We start from the raw sequence: 16,832 nt of genomic DNA on the forward strand, positions 1-16,832 counted from the left end.
AGCTGATCGGGCTCATGGGACTCAGGTCTGGGACTCTTCTGCCTCTCGGGGTCCTAGAGCCCCAGGCTACTGTTAAAGCTCCTGTGCAGTGGGTACAGGGGGTGAGAACAGACTCTGTAGAGAAACTCTGGGTGGTCTCTGAATAGTTTGTCTGTCTGGAAAGAGGCAGGAGCAGAGGCCCCCCCCAAATCACAGGGATTATTCCATGGACTGGAGGCTATGGGGCTTTTCTGTTGGCTCCAGAAGTGCCCAATGGTGCCCCTGCATGCAGCACATGGACACCGGAAGCTCCAGAGCACCACCCCAGTTCAGAGCCTGATCTCCGAGGCTGCCTGCATTTCTAGGGGGAAGTACCTGGAGCAGCTCCCAGCCGTGGAAGCACAGCTGGAGGCAGGAAAATCCCTACTATTCCTCCACTGGGCATCCGACAGCTCCAGGCACGAAGCCAGCTGGTGTTCAGTTTAAAATGAATATTGGAAATCCTCAAAGCACAAACAGTCATACCATGTGACAATGGGAGTGTCAGTTGTTTACTTGCTGGGGGTGCAACCTGATCACCAAACAGAGCTGCTATAAAAATGAGTCTGGCTGGCATGGGGGCTGGCACTGCACAGCTGGAGCTCCTGATCCCTCTTGAGGCGAAAGGACAGAAGCAGACTTTCAGGGCTGCCTGAGGTTGTGAAGAGAAGCCTCACCCAGCCTGCAATGGGGAGCAGTTCAAGCCAGCAGCCAGGTAAGAGGGAACGATCCTGACACACTGCGTGGTCCTGTCACCCGGGGGAGAGGGATGCAGTTGCCTGCGGTACAGCAAAGCAGCACCTGCACTGGCAGTGGGGGATGGAAAGCGATGGGTGAAATGCCGAAGGTGTGGATTGCAGCTTGGCTCTTGAGCTAAATGCCAGCATTTGGGATCCGAGTTCAGCCCTGTCTCAGCGGAAGGATAGAGCTGTGGAGCATGGCCGTGTGATATACCCTGGTCATGTCACATCCTGGGGCTGCCCCAGCCTGCCAGGTGCTACTTGTAGATGGGCTTTATCTGCTCCCCAGTACCATAGGAACTGGGCACCTCCCAGGTATCCTCTCTTGTGGGGTTAGCTCTACTGCTGGAGCAGGGACCAAGCACAGGGAGACAAAAGGTTTGCCTGCCCACTGCATTAGTCCGCACCACAGGGCTGTACATTCGAGTGTGTGTGTGACTGGCCCGTGTGGACACTGCTGGTGCCCTTGTGCAGGCTAACAGAGCACTGTTTGCAGGGCTGGAGTGACACACACTAGAGAACTTTCAGGGTGTGCAGCAGGCGCCACACAAGCCAGTTAGCAAGCAGCGAGCTGGCACCAGCCAGAATTGACCCCCCTCTGGGGTGGACCAGTGTACTGGGTAGTCAAGCCCTAAGGGACTCACCCTCGGAGTCTGTGGCAGAGCAGAAGCTGGTCTAGGGGCCAGGCTAGAACCAGCAAAGCATCCCTCACCTGCCTTTCCTTACAGCTCGCGGAGCCACTACTTTAGCTCCAGGAGCAGGGGCTGGTGCTGAAGATTACGTAGGAGTTGCTGTGGCTCATTGCCCTGCCACCCAGGCATGTGTAAGACTGCGTCACAGACTGTGCGGTGCTGAGCACCTGTGGTGATGGGGGCACAGCGATACCCAAGACAAGTAGCTCACCGTAAGGATGGGAGTGGAGAGTAATGCTGGGAAGCCATGACTCACCTTCCCAGAGCACTGTAAGCTGGTTTAAACAGAATCCTAGAATCATGGGGCTGGCAGAGACCTCAAGAGGTCATCTAGGCCAGTCCCCTTCACTTGTGGCAGAACTAAATATTATCTAGACCATTCCTGACAGGTGTTTGTCTAACCTGCTCTTAAAAACCTCCAATGATGGAGATTCCAAAACCTCCCTGGGCAATTTAGTCCAGTGCTTAACCACTGTGACAGTTAGGAAGTTTTTCCTAATGTCCAACCTAAACCTCCTTTGCTGCAGTTTAAGCCCATTGCTTCTTTTCCTAGCCTCAGAGGTTAAGAAAAACAATTTTTCTCCATCTTCCTTCCCAAGTGGAGTACTTTGCATTTGTCCTTATTGAATTTCATCCTATTTACTTCAGCCCATTTCTCCAGTTTGTCCAGATCATTTTTCATTATAATCCTATTCTCCAAAGCACTTGCAACCCCTCCCAGCTCGGTATTGTCTGCAAACTTTACAAGCATACTCTCTATGCCATTATCTAAATCGCTGATGAAGATATTGAACAGAACCGGACCCAGAACTGATCCCTGTGGGACCCCTTGTTATCCCCTTCCAGTTTTGCTGTGAACCACTGATAACTGCTCTCCGGGAACGGTTTTCCAACCAGTTTTGCACCCACCTTATAGTAGCTCCAGCTAGATTGCATTTCCCTAGTTTGTTTATGAGAAGGTCATGCAAGGCAATATCAAAAGCCTTACTAAAGTCAAGATGTATCACATCTACCACTTCCCTGCCCACCCACAAGGCTTGGTACCCTGTCAAAGAAAGCAATCAGGTTGGTTTGACACAATTTGTTCTTGACAAATCTTTGCTGACTGTTACTTATCACCTTATTATCTTCTAGGTGTTTGCAAATCGATTGCTTAATTATTTGCTCCATTATCTGAAATTAAGTTGACTGATCTGTAATTCCCTGGGTTGTCCTTATTCCCCTTTTTATAGATGGGCACTATATTTGCCATTTTCCAGCCCTCTGGAATCTCTCCCGCCTTCCATGACTTTTCAAAGATAATCACTAATGGCTGATACCTCCTCTGTCAGCTCCTTGAGTCAGTGGCAGATTAGCCACTGGGCCAATGGGGCCCATGCCCAGGGACCTGGCCAATTGGGTGACCCCAGAAAAATGGGCACCCCTGCGTCCCAACCTGCTCTGCCTGCTTGCCCGGTGCTCCTGCCAGGGAGCGGGGTCAGAGCACTGGGGCTTGCCCTGCTCCCTGGCAAGAGTGCTGGGCAGGTGGAGCAGGACAAGCCCCTTCGTCCTGACCCTGCTCCCTGGCAGGAGTGGCGGGGGAGGCCAGAGGTGCTGCAGGTGGAAGGGGTCAGGAGGGGCCCCCACTTGCTCTGGCCCAGGGCCCCACAAAATCATATTCTGCCTCTGCTTTGAGTATTCTAGGGTGTACTTAATCAGGCCCTCTTGACTTGAAGACATCTAACTTGTCTAAGTAATTTTTAACTTGTTCTTTCCCTATTTTAGCTTCAGATCCTACCTCATTGTCACTGGCATTCACTGTGCTAGACGTCCCGCTGCTACTAACCTTCTTGGTGAAAACTGAAACCAAAAAGTCATTTAGCACATCTGCCATGTCCACGTTTTCTGTTATTGTTTCCCCACTTCATTGAGTAACGGGCCCACCCAGTCCTTGGTCTTTCTCTTGCTTCTAATGTATTTGTAGAATGTTTTCTTGTTACGCTTTATGTCTCTAGCTAGTTTAATCTTGTTTTGTGCTGCTGACTTTCTAATTTTGTCCCTACATGGTTGTGTTGTTTGTTTATATTCCTCCTTTGTACTTTGATCTCGTTTCTACTTTTTGTAAGACTCTTTTTTGAGTTTCAGATCATTGAAGAGCTCTTGGTAAGGCAGAGTGATCTCTTGTCATACTTCCTATCGTTCTTACCCAGTGGGACAGTTTGCTTTTGTGCCCTTAACAATGTCTCTTTGAAAAACTGCCAGCTCTCTTGAACTGTTTTCCCCCTTAGACTTGCTACCCATGGGATCTTGCCTACCAACTCCCTGAGTTTGCTGAAGTCTGCCTTCTTGAAATCCATTATCTGTATTGTGCTGTTCTCCCTCCTACCATTCCTTAGGCCTGGTCTACACTGGGGTGGGGGGCGGGAATCGATCTAAGATACGCAGCTTCAGCTACAAGAATAGCATAGCTGAAGTCGACGTATCTTAGATCGAATTAAAATTACTTACTTCGCATCCTCGTGGTGAGGGATCTACGGCCGCGGCTCCCCCGTCGACTTTGCTTCCACCGCTCGCACTGTTGGAGTTCAGCAGTCGACGGGAGAGCGATCGGGGATCAATTTATCACGTCTACACTACATGCGATAAATCGATCCCCAATAGATCGATCGCTACCCCCCCGATCCGGCGGGTAGTGTAGACATACCCCTAGAATTATGAACTCTACCATTTCATGATCACTTTCACCCAAGCTGCCTTCCACTTTCAAATTCTCTACCAGTTCCTCCCTATTTGTCAAAATCAAATCTGGACCACCCTCCCATCATGGCTTTCTCCACCTTCAGAAATAAAAAATTGTCATTCCAAGACCTGCCCAGTCTCTACAACATTCCAGCTGCGGGCCGTTGGTGGAACTCATGTAAGAATAGACCCACTGTGTTTGTCCTCGGCTTGAGCTCATGTTACTTATCTCCAGCAATAGCTAATCTACCTGGAACAGTAGCGGTGCCATAAATCATGTTATCGTGGACTTTCCCAGCACTACATACTATATCTGTTGTTGATGTAGCAGTCTCAGATACGGCTTTGTGAGCGGCTGTAGCGAGGGAGTGACAGGAATAGTGGTTATAATCCAGGCCACATTCTGCTCCGAGTTTTGTCTCCCATTCACAGCACTGCTGGCCAGCATGGACAGGGCACAGCAAGCCGCACTCATTGCCCAGCCTTGGGGCAATGCCAATTGTACCACCAGGGCCTGGAGTGAGCCAGTCTGAAAGGTGACAGGCACTAGGTCCTGTTAGCCAGGGTCTTGGGCATAAGAACAGCCATACTGGGTCAGACCAAAGATCCATCTACCCAGTATCCTGTCTTCCGACAGTGGCCAATGCCAGGTGCCCACGGCCATTGAGTTCAATGGGAGCTCCCCCCAACTGGTGCCAGGACAGGATCTGGTGAGGAAAGAGAGAGAGAGAGAGCCCTCAGGGAGCATACTGTAGGTCTGCAGAGCCTGCAAGTGCCTTCAGGAGGGGCTGTCTCTGTTCTGTGCCTGTGCAGCACCTGGCACAATGGGGCCTCGGGCCAGGCTTTCCCGCCGTGCAGGCAGTGAGAGTAGCAGTGCCTAGGCCTAAGCAAACAATCAGGGAGGGCAGGCCGCTGCCCCAAGGAGTTTACAGTTACTCAGACCCAGTACGAACACAGGCAACAGCTCGGGGAGGGAGCACAATGATCGGTGGTGTGGAGACCAGCCGAGGGAGGTGGGTTGGTGAAGGAGGAATCTGACGGGAAGGGAGGAGGGGGCTTCCAGGCGGGTGTGCCCAAGGAGCCTGGGGCAAACCTAGGAGGTTGCATGTGTGAAGCCAAGGGGCCTGATCCTGCTCTAAGGTGTAAGTCAGGAGTCATTCCTGTGGGGGCGGGGGTTCACTGTGCAGTGGAGCAGGGAGTCTGGGCCCAGACTGGGGGAAGGAGAAGAGCAACCAGCTGTCCAGGCACCCTGAACAAACTGTTAGGAACACACCGTCGCCTGAGCGGGTGAAGCCAGGAGGAGCCCTGAAATCTGGCTGAACAGGCATTCTCTGCATGTGAGTGAAGGCAGCCTTTCCTTGGAAAGGCCCCAGGGCCTTGGCCTCGCTACGTGCAGAGAGAATTGGCAGAAATGGCATGGAAGCCTTTTGATTTGACAGATTTCACATTGGCCAGGTGGGAGCTGGGCGTTCCAGCCAGACCGCTGAGAGCTACTCTAGAATCAGTAGCTATGTTACAACAGTGCCTCGTGGCCCTAATCAAAGGGGTCCCATTATGCTGTGCACTGTACAGACATGACATGGGCCAGATCTGCACCTGGGGTAAATTGTAGCTTCAGTTGCTGTGGTCTATGGATAACATTTTTAAATGATGCAGGAGAGTAGGTTTCATTTTCAAAAGCAAGGGAGTCAATTACGGTCAGATTTTCAAAGGGGTTTAGGCCCCTATAGATGCAGTTTGGCGCCTGCAGGGATTCGCAAAGCACCTGGCTCCCATTGAAATTCACACGGGATGGGAGCCCAGGAGTTTCTGAAAATCTCACAAGTCACCTATTTGCATATTAGGCGTCTAAACGTGGTTACAAATTTGGCCCTTAGGAGCCTAAATTTCATTGAAAGTCAATGGGACTTAGGGGCATAATTGTCCAAGTCCCTTCTGAAAATGGCTCCTAAATCACGAGGTCCTTTTTGCACAATGCGACATGGATGGAGTGGCACCGATTTACACCAGCTGAGGATCTGGCATGTTGAGGAATGAGCCTTTCCCTACCGCAGAGAACTTGCGCTCATGATAGAGCGATGATCTGCAGCCCCTTCTGCTCATGCCCCTGTGTGCTGACCAATCCGAGACCAGAAGGATGGCCACACTGGGTGGTGCTTTTATGACACAAATAGGGTCTTCAGTGCTTGTTTAAGGGGGGTCATTTAGGTACCAAACTAATTTCACTTGTGCCCTGGGTTGGGAGGAGAATGTCAGGCCAGAGCATAAAGCTCTGGCTATCTCTCTTTCCCTCACTCTGTTTCACTCTTCTGCATTCTCCTCTTCCCTGCTCCCCAGAAGGAATCACTAGACAGACTACATTCCCCTCTCAACCCTGCCAGCACAGCCTAGTCCAGGCCAGGCTCCGGTGCTGGAGCAAGGTGGGGCTAGGAGACGTGTTCCCTCCAGAACAGGGGTTCGGAGCCCCCCCACCCCGCAACATGCTACAACATAAAACTCCATGCCCCACCCTCAGCCATGCTACAACAGCTGTTTTACTGCATAGCCAGTGGTTTAACAGCTGTATTAAATGGATAGTTATACAGCTACACACACACACATCTATAATAATAGCATCATAGAATATCAGGATTGGCAGGAACCTCAGGAGGTATCTAGTCCAACCCCCTGCTCAAAGCAGGACCAATCCCAACTAAATCATCCCAGCCAGGGCTTTGTCAAGCCTGACCTTAAAAACCTCTAAGGAAGGAGATTCCACCACCTCCCTAAGTAACTCATTCCAGTGCTTCACCAGCCTCCTAGTGAAATAGTTTTTCCTAATATCCAACCAAGACCTCCCCCACTGCAACTTGAGACCATTGCTCCTTGTTCTGTCATCTGCCACCACTGAGAACAGTCTAGATCCATCCTCTTTGGAACCCCCCTTCAGGTAGTTGAAAGCAGCTATCAAATCCCCCTTCATTCTTCTCTTCTGCAGACTAAATAACCCTAGTTCCCTCAGCCTCTCCTCATAAGTCATGTATCCCAGCCCCCTAATCATTTTCATTGCCCTCTGCTGGACTCTCTCCAATTTGTCCACATCCTTTCTGTAGTGGAGGGCCCAAAACTGGACACAGTACTCCAGATGTGGCCTCACCAGTGCCGAACAGAGGGGAATAATCACTTCCCTCGATCTGCTGGCAATGCTCCTACTAATGCAGCCCAATATGCCATTACCCTTCTTGGCAACGAGGGCACACCTTGACTCATATCCAGCTTCTCGTCCACTGTAATCCCCAGGTCCTTTTCTGCAGAGCTGCTGTGACGAAAGTGGGAACGTTCTTAATGTTTTCTCCAAACACTATGCGGTGCTCAGTTTCCCCTATGCATTTCTTAAGTATCTAGGTGGTGGGATAAGGGTGTGTGATTGTTGCAGAGCCCTAGAAGGCCAGTGTGATGCTGTCTGCACAGAGAATGACCGACACCCTGTCTTCTGGCAACTGATGGCCTGGGCCCCTCCCCTGCAAGGTGCCAACTGAAGGTGTTGGAGAACAAAGAGATCAGGTGGCCTCCTTGCCTGGGAAAGAGACAAAGGCCAGAGGAGGAGTTGGAGAGGGTTTCAGTTTGGAGCTGGCTGGGAAAACGGAGGGAGGCCTGGAACCGGGATCTGGGCTCCCTGCCCCCCAAGATGGACCTGACTGAGAGGTCCTATTTTCTGTACCTACAAGCTCTGTTTTAGACTGTGATCCTGTCTTCTAGTAAATCTTCTGTTTTACTTGCTGGCTGAGAGTCTTGGTGAATCACAGGAAGTGGGGGGTACAGGTCCCTGACTCCACCACACTCCATGACAACCTACTTAGCCAGTCGGTCCCCAGCCTGTAGCAGTGCATGGGATTCTTCCATCCTAATGCAGGACTCTGTACTTGTCCTTATTGAACCTTATGAGATTTCTTTTAGCCCAAGCCTCCAATTTGTCTAGGTCACTCTGGACCCTATCCCTACCCTCCAGTGTATCTACCTCTCCCCCCAGCTTTGTGTTATCCACAAACTTGTTGAGGGTGCAATCCATCCCATCATCCAGATCATTAATGAAGATATTGAACAAAACCGGCCCCAGGACTGACCCCTGGGGCACTCCACTTGATACCGGCTGTCAACTCAACTTCGAGCTGTTGATAACTACCATTGAGCACGACAATCTAGCCAGCTTTCTATCCACCTTATAGTCCATTCATCCAGCCCATACTTCTTTAATTTGCTGGCAAGAATACTGTGGGAGACCATATCAAAAGCTTTGCTAAAGTCAAGGTATATCACATCCGCCGATTTCTGCATATCCATAGAGCCAGTTATCTCATCCTAGAAGGCAATCAGGTTGGTCAGGCATGACTTGCCCTGGGTGAATCTTTGTTGACTGTTCCTGATCACCTTCCTCTTCTCCAAGTGCTTCAAAATGGATTCCTGGAAGACCTGCTCCATGATTTTTGTGGGGACTGAGGTGAGGCTGTAGTTCCCCAGATTCTCCTTCTTCCCTTTATTAAAAGATGGGCTCTACATTAGCCTTTTTCCAATCATCCGGGACCTCCCCCGATCTCCATGACTTTCAAAGATAATGGCCAATGGCTCTGCAATCACATCAGCCAACTCCCTCAGCATCCTTAGATGCATTGCATCCGGCCCCATGGACTTGTGCATGTCCAGCTTTTCTAAATAGTCCTTAACCTGTTCTTTCACCACTGAGGGCTGCTCAACTCCTCCCCATACTGTGCTGCCCAGTGCAGCAGTCTGGGAGCTGACCTTGTCTGTGAAGACCGAAGCAAAAAAGCATTGGGTACTTCAGCTTTTTCCACATCCTCTGTCACTAGGTTGCCTCCCCCATTCAGTAAGGGTCCCACACTTTCCCTGACCACCTTTTTGTTGCTAACATACCTGTAGAAACCCTTCTTGTTACCCTTCGCATCCCTTGCTAGCTGCCACTCCAGTTGTGCTTTGGCCTTCCTGATTACACCCCTGTATGCTGGAACAATATTTTTATACTCCTCCCTAGTCATCTGTCCAAGCTCCCACTTCTTGTAATCTGCCTTTTTGTGTTTAACCTCACCAAAGATTTCACTGTTAAGCCAAGCTGGTCGCCTGCCATATTTACTATTCTTTCTGCACATCGGGATGGTTTGTTCCTGCAACCTCAATAAAGATTCTTTAAAATTCAGCCAGCTCTCCTGGACTCCTTTCCCCCTCATATTAGCCTCCCAGAGGATCCTGCCCATCAGTTCCCTAAAAGAGTGAAAGTCTGCTTTTCTCAAGTCCAGGGTCCGTATTCTGCTGCTCCCCTTTCTTCCTTTTGTCAGGATCCTGCACTCGACCATCTCTGGTCACTGCCTCCCAGGTTGACACCCACTTTTGCTTCCCCTACCAATACTTCCCTGTTTGTGAGCAGCAGGTCAAGAGTAACACGGCCTCTAGTTGGTTCCTCTAGCATTTGCACCAGGAAGTTGTCCCCAACACTCTCCAAAAACTTCCTGGATAATATACAAAAGAAAAAGATAATATAGGTACAAAAATAAAAAAACCTGAATATTATGTTCAAATATTAATATGCCTGAGCCCAGCTGCCCGGGGCTGAAGCCCGAGCCCTGCCATGCGGGGCCCCTGTGGCATGGGACCTGGCCAATTACCCTGGTTGCTGCCCTCTAACGCCAGCCCTGCTGTAGCCGATAGGTTCCAGTGTACCATTCAGGAAAATGAACACACTTATTTTGGAGGAATCCTGTGACGAAGTGGGACTGTTCTTAATGTTTCCTCTGCATACTGTGTGGGTGCCTGAGTTTCTGGCCGACCCTCTGTCGCCTGGCAACTAATGGCCCAGGCCCTTCCCCCCTGCAAGGAGATGCTAAAGGTGTGGGAGAACAAAGAGGTCAGGTGACCTCCTGGAAAGGAACTCAGCAGAGAGGAGGGGCTGGAGGGGGTTTCAGTTGGGAGCTGGCTGGGGACGGGGAGTGAGGGCAGACGTGGGGGGTCTGCCTCACTGGGCCCCAGAATGGACCCGGCCGAGGGATCTGGTTCTCTGTACCTACAAGCTCTGGTTTAGACGTGTTCCTGTCATCTAATAAACCTCTGTTTTACTGGCTGGCTGAGAGTCACGTCTGACTGCGAAGTGGGGGTGCAGGACCCTCTGGCTTCCCCAGGACCCCGCCAGGGAGGACTCGCTGTGGGAAGCGCATGGAGGGGCAGAGGATACTGAATGCTTCAAGGAGAGACCCAGGAGGTGAAGCCGTGTGAGCTTCTTGCCCTGGAGACAGTCTGCTCCAAGGGAAAGGAGGCTCCCCAAAGTCCTGACTGGCTTTGTGGGGAGCAGTTCCAGAGCATCGCCAGGGACTCTGTGACAAACCCCAAAACCTGCTCATGGCCCCCTGAGAGCCGCAGGGCTAGAGGGCTCTTTCACTCGGGCACAGGCCAGAATCTTTAGGGGGTGGGGAAGCAGGCAAAATCGCAGACTGTTTGGCTGCCTGTCTGGCTAGAGTTCGCTTTGGCGCCTGTCACCATCGTGTCTAAGGCTGGGATTTTCAGAAGGCTCAGCTCCCACTGACAGCCAATGGGGTTTTGGTGCCTGACTCCCTTAGGCCTTTGAAAACCCCAGCCTAAGGCTTGAGTTTACAGTGGCACAGCTGTACCCAGGCCAATGGGAGAAAGCTCTCCCATCATCTTAACCCCTCCAGCCCCAGCGAGCAGCAGGACCTATTTGGCGGGAGGAGACGCTCCCCCACTGACATAGCGCTGTGCACACAAGCGCTTGGGTCGGTGTAACAGAAGTCGCTCAGGGGGGTGGTTTATTCAAACCCCTGGGTGATGTAAGTTCTGCCGCCATGGGCTGTAGTGTAGATGTAGCCATAACAGCTTTCTAGCTGCTCAAATGCCTCTTCCCGGCAGTGTAGTACCTGGGGAGGAAGCCGCATTTGTTTACATAGCTTGTGTGCCAGCTGGCTGTTCAGGAGCCAGTGGAGTCACAAGACCAGGCTGCAGATATATTCTGGGGTTGTGATTAGCTGCTGCTCCCCATGATTGGCCAGACAGCAAGGGTGATAAATCTGGAAACATGGGAGGAGAGGTCATAGTTGCCTATATAAGACCAAGCCCCTAATATCCCTCCCCAGTGAGGCAGTCAAACTCTCCCGGTGAATGACCCTGACAGTGCCCCAGTGCTCCTGGTTACCCAGATCTCTCATTGCCCGGCTCAGAACCTTTCACTTTCTTTCTGACTTGAAGTAAAATCCACAGTGAATTCAGATAAGCCCCACGGTTGTTTTTCCTCTCAACATGATTAGTATCTATGACTCAAGAGAGAGGACTCCTGGCCAAGGAGGAACAAGGGTCACAGCTGCAGCTGGCCTAGAGAGATAGTGCACAGCAGGGAGATGGGCTTTCCTTCCTTGGGATAAACAGCCTGGGGAAAGGATCAGATCAACACAGGGAATTCCCCAGGGGAGGGGAATTCCAGCCTAGGAGATTGAATTCTCGCCTCAACCCAGGAGACCGGGCCCTTCCAGGGTAGGGCTAAGGGAGACGAGGTATCAGCATGAGGAACGGAAGGACTGAACTGATGTGCTCAGGAGATGGTGTTGCTTTCATGTCATGCTGAGGGATCCCTGGTGCATCAATGCGAAGAAGGCTGCGAGGGGAGGAACATGGGGAGTGGGTTCAAGAGGGGTGTAGTCCCTGAGGGCAGAGGACCCTGCTGGCATTGGTGGGTGGGGTTTTGAAACGGGCAGATCAGACAGTTATTGGCATGGTCCCTTCTGCTTGGTGGCTTGGGGAAGACAGCACTGGGGTCAGGCTCTTGAAACCCTACAGGAAGATGGGCCCAAGTCCACCCTGAACTTGATGGTGGGAGCAAGATACGTGCCCTGTGGTTCAGAGGCAGAGCAGCGCAGGGAGGAGGCCGGTCTCTACAGATAAGGGGGGGTCTGCTCTCAGGGGTTCTCAGCCTCTCCCAGACAAAGACCCTTCCCCCATCTCGCCAGAACCCCCTTCCATTTAACACTATGGGAAGGGCAAGGTGGCTGTGACCCCTACATTGCAAACACTGCATGGGCATAGCTGTGGAGTAACCCCACGGCAGTCAGTGGGGGGGCCATGGTGTCACACTGGAGCCTAGTCTCCAGCGCTCTGCCCCCCAGCCCTGGAGGGCCTGTGGCAGGGGGCGGAGTGCACTGGTTAGATGGGGCTACAGATGCTTGGCCTGGTAGGACTGGGCACAGAACATCTAGCAGCTGCACAGAGCATCACTAGCTCATTCCTTCCTTCTGTGTCTCACACAGGCGTGGAGAATAGTGACGGGGATGCTTCCCAGGCCCTCTTCTTCCACCCCTTCACCCATGGCTCCCAGGTCCTCCTGGATGAGTTCCACCATGTGGCTGAGCGGGCCAGCAGCTTCCATGATGGCATCATCTTCACCAACCGGCCCATCCAGCTCCACGAGAAGGTGATGCTGAAGATCTTGAAGAAGGAGGCCCGTTGGCATGGGGGGCTGAGGGTGGGCTTCACCTCCATGGACCCCTCCAAGATGGACCCTCGTCACCTCCCTCCATTTGCATGCCCCCACCTGGTCATGCAGGGGAAAACCTGGGCTGCAGTCCTGCCAGACCAGTGCATAAAGGAAGGCACCATCCTCACGTTCTGGGTGGACCACAGAGGCAGAGTTTTCTTCCGCAGCCAGCAAGAGGCCCGGAATTTGCCCCTGCTGAAGGGCGTCCCCGTGAATGGCCATCTCTGGGCCATCATTGATGTCTATGGACAGACCAAGGCAGTTCAGATTCTGGGTGAGCATGCAGCAGATCTGGGGACTGATGCCTTGGGCTCACGGTCCACACAGCACATCTGGGGAGATCTTTCGTTCTCTCCTGCCTGGGCTGCAGGGGCCACCCCACACGGGATGGGATTGATGGCAGCACAGGGAGGGAAGCCAGGGGATGACAGACATGGCGATGACTGGCTGCCCTGCTTGGCTCAGACAGGGGGAGCTCTGCAAGGCACAGCTACCCTTTGGAGTGTGGGCATAGAAAGGCAGAATGCCCTGCCCTGACTGCCCCACCTCACACCCCACTGACTGTGGGGGCTGCCCTCACTGCCCCACCTCACCCCCCCCCGACTGCGGGGGCTGCCCTCACTGCCACACCTCACACCACCCTGACTGCGGGTGCTGCCCTCACTGCCCCACCTCACACACCCCTGACTGCGGGGGCTGCCCCACCTCACACCCCACTAACTGCGGGGGCTGCCCACACTGCCCCACACCCTGGCTGGGGGGGATTTCAGAGGAGGCAGAAGGATCTATGTGACCAGCTGCCCCTGAGCCCCTGCCCCCCCTTGTGCCCTTGGCTAATCCCAGCCCATTTCCTGTCTCTGCCCATGGTGGGGGTCTCGGGGGGCAGGGAGAGGGTGGGTGTGAGGAGAGGATGGGGATTCCCACATTGCAGGAACGCCGATCTCCCTGGGAGATGCGATCCGATTTCCTGACCCTCCGGGGCTTGGCACAGACACCTGCCCTGGAGGGCCTGGCCCGGCCACTCAGGGAGCTGTTGCAGGGTGGACTCTGGCCCCCTGGAGTGAGCAGCCAAGGACTCATTCCCTCTGGGGTCTGTTGAGAGGGGTTTATATTCATTGAGGCTAATCCTGGACTCTGTGTTTTCCTCTTCTAGATCCCACAAGGCCCAGTGGAGGCATCTGTGATCCTGCCCCAGCCCCCAGGCCGTCGTATCCTGCCAGGCCTCATGGTCAGTGGCTGAAGGTGGTTCTGACCACCAGCTCCTTCTGCTCCATTTTCTCTTGGGGCATGGAGCTGACCCGGGACGGGCCATGTCCCGACATACATGAGAACGGCCAGACTGGATCAGCCCAATGGTCCAGTTAGCCCAGGATCTCATCGCTGGGTTCTGTGCCTGGCCTGTGGTCAGACTTCCCGGACAGAAGGCCCTTGTAGCCCTAGGAGCTCTGGCGGTGTGGAAGCGCTGCCCATCTGTCCGTTCTGGAAGTCCCAGCAGAGACAGGCTCCCTCACCTCCACTAACCACTGAGGGTCACCTGAGCAGCCAGGGATTGTTAACCACAGCCCCAGGCGCAGGGTCGGAAGCGAAGGGGACAGCCCTCGGACAGGCTGTGTCACTGGGTCAGCTGAGGGTCTGTCTACAAACTGGTTACCAGACCACTGTTGCAGCGGTTGTGTGTGTGGGGGGGTCATTCCAAGATGGAGGGGAAATCTCTCTGGTCCTAGCTCACTAGTGCCCAGGAGCTCTCCAGGGCTGGGAGGGGTGGGATAGGGCAGGACATTAGCCCAGCAGCGGAAGATGCGTCGCCTGACCCTTTAACGCCATGCTCTTGTCTACACAGAGGTAGCATGCAGAGATTACAGCTCTCTCCCAGGAGGCGACGTGGAGGAGTGTGTCATTTGCCGCTCACACGAGGCCAATGCTCTGCTGCAGCCCTGCGGCCACGCCACTCTCTGCCACTGTTGTGCCCAGGAGGTGTTCCACAAAAACCAGCCTTGCCCCTTCTGTCGGGAGAAGATACAGGACATCGTCCAGGTCATCCCGGGAGCTCCAGCTCCTGGAACACGTCCGCCTGTTGGGAATCAACCATGTCCAGGCGGATGGATGGAAGCGGGGGCGGGGGGGTTTCTGAAACCTGCCCCAGTGAAGGATAGAGCTCCTCCCCCCAGCACAACCCTGCTGCTGGCTCCCCTTGCTGTGGGGGTCTTGGCCGTGCCTTCTCCCCCGTCACTCTCTGCACCTTGCACAGGTGATGACTCTCTAATACTCTCCCCGGCCAGGCTGTTCATAACACAAGCAACTTGCACAGAGCAGGGGAGCCGGGGGGCAGCCCCCATGACGAGGGGCTCAGCCCAGCAGAAACAAGGAAGGTGATGAGCCAAAATCAGGAGGCTCCCATTTCCTGTTGTTTCTCATGTATTCTAGGGAATAGCCCCTGAGAAGTCTCTAGCCTTCTGTCCATGCCAGGAACGGGGGTTCAGACGCAGGGAGCCCAAACCACAGCCCAGCTCCAGACCCCAGCAGCACTGTGTGGGACTCAGATTTAGGTGTGAACTCCACTGCTCCGGCCTGTCTCTGGGAACAGGCCCTCCTGGCCCCACCAAGCCTTTCCTCTGCCCCCTGTCGCCCCTGGAGCGGGGTGGACACTGTTCCCTGGGGAGAGCAGGGACATGCCAGCCAGAAGGGAGAATGGAGTGGGGAGGCAGGGAAATTTTCATGGGAGCCAGAATTAGTCTGCCCAGTTCATCTCCTGCCCGTGTAAATAGCACTACTGCCTGTAGTAACGTCAGCCCCAGCAGCATCGGCCCGTGTCTGGAGAGAGGAGCTCTGGCTAATGCTGTAACTACGTACATATGCTGAAATGTGTGTAAATGTAATGGGGTCTCAGTCCCTTCTGGCAGCGGGTAACTAGCTCTGTTGTGCAGCTTGGTGTGTCTCACACACACGTGCACTCAGCACCTCCCCCAGTGAACTCGACCTGCCTGCCGGGAGCGTCACAGCCAAGTGGGCGGCTTTCACTTACCCAGGAATTTGGGGCCAGGCCAGATGCCACGGGACTCAATAGGAACCTTTCCATTTGTGCAGAGGGGCTTTTGATGAAGCCCTGAGTGACAGAGATGAGCCTCGTCGGGGCAGATGGATCCAGGGACAGCCGGGGGCCTCTGGTCCCAGGAAGCTGGGATGAACTGGGACAGCAGCTTTTCTTAATGCAAGGGAATTCCTCCTACCTCCTGCAGTGAGGGGGAGGGATGCTAGACCACAGGGGCCTGAGCACCCTGCGGGAGTGGAAAATACCTGGACTTTCCTGCTGCTTTGGGGAGGGGAATTCCATGGAGCCAGCCCTCCCCACACTAGGCACTCATGTGACCCACACCCAGGGATGCACGGGAGGGAGATGTGGACCTTTGCTTTACAGTCACCTTGGTGACAAACTGTCACACAAATGTCACTCGGTAGGGCCTGATCCTGGGTCCTATGCCAGCATCTGCCACTGGCCTGCTGGGTGACCTTGAGCAAGTCCCTGCCCCTCGCTGTGCCTCAGTTTCCCCATCTGTAAAGTAATAGCACTGACCCCTTTTGTAAAGTGCTTTGAGATCTATGCTTGAGAAGTGCTATCTGAGCGCTGGGTATTGTTTGCTGTTGGCTTTGGATCAGGCACCAGCATTTGGGATCAAATGTAAGACAGTACGTAAAGCCCCTGGGCCAGATTCTGTCCCCAGTTACCCCACGGTAGATCCAGGGTGAAGACAACGCCCCATGCACAGCATGCCCCGACCACTATGCCTTACCATCATGAGCTGGGCAGGGTGTTTCGGTGACTCCTTTGAAAATCTCACACCTTAATCTTTAAAACCACCCGCATGCTGATGGGGACAGGGGAGTGCCGTTCACGTCCATATGGATATGCTGCCAAAGGCTTGTCTGTTACTGTTAATAAACTGTATTTCTTATGGCCTGGCTGTCTCCGGGGATTTCTGTTTGTCGTCAATGATCATTCCACCCACGGTGTGGCTAAGGACCCACAAGCTCCCGGGTTATGGGAGGTGTGGAATGGTTGCCGGGTTTGGTATTGTGAATAGAGGTTTTGTTGTATGAGCAGGGGCGGCTCTAGAAAGTAGGCTGCCCCAAGCAGCGGGGAGCGCT

General features: G+C 53.5%; 1 protein-coding gene across 1 annotated transcript; it reads left to right on the forward strand.

Moving 5' to 3' along the window:
* Positions 1-579: 579 nt before the first annotated feature.
* NEURL3 (neuralized E3 ubiquitin protein ligase 3) lies at positions 580-14,967 on the forward strand. Its single transcript, XM_039521946.1, is given in 5 exon segments — positions 580-733; positions 12,463-12,963; positions 13,843-13,917; positions 14,530-14,796; positions 14,799-14,967. Coding segments are annotated over 5 exon segments (915 nt in total). The 5' UTR covers positions 580-705; the 3' UTR covers positions 14,843-14,967.
* The last annotated feature ends 1,865 nt before the right edge of the window (positions 14,968-16,832 follow it).

The sequence above is a fragment of the Mauremys reevesii genome, linkage group 2, assembly GCF_016161935.1.
Source record: "Mauremys reevesii isolate NIE-2019 linkage group 2, ASM1616193v1, whole genome shotgun sequence".
Lineage (NCBI taxonomy): Eukaryota > Metazoa > Chordata > Testudines > Geoemydidae > Mauremys > Mauremys reevesii.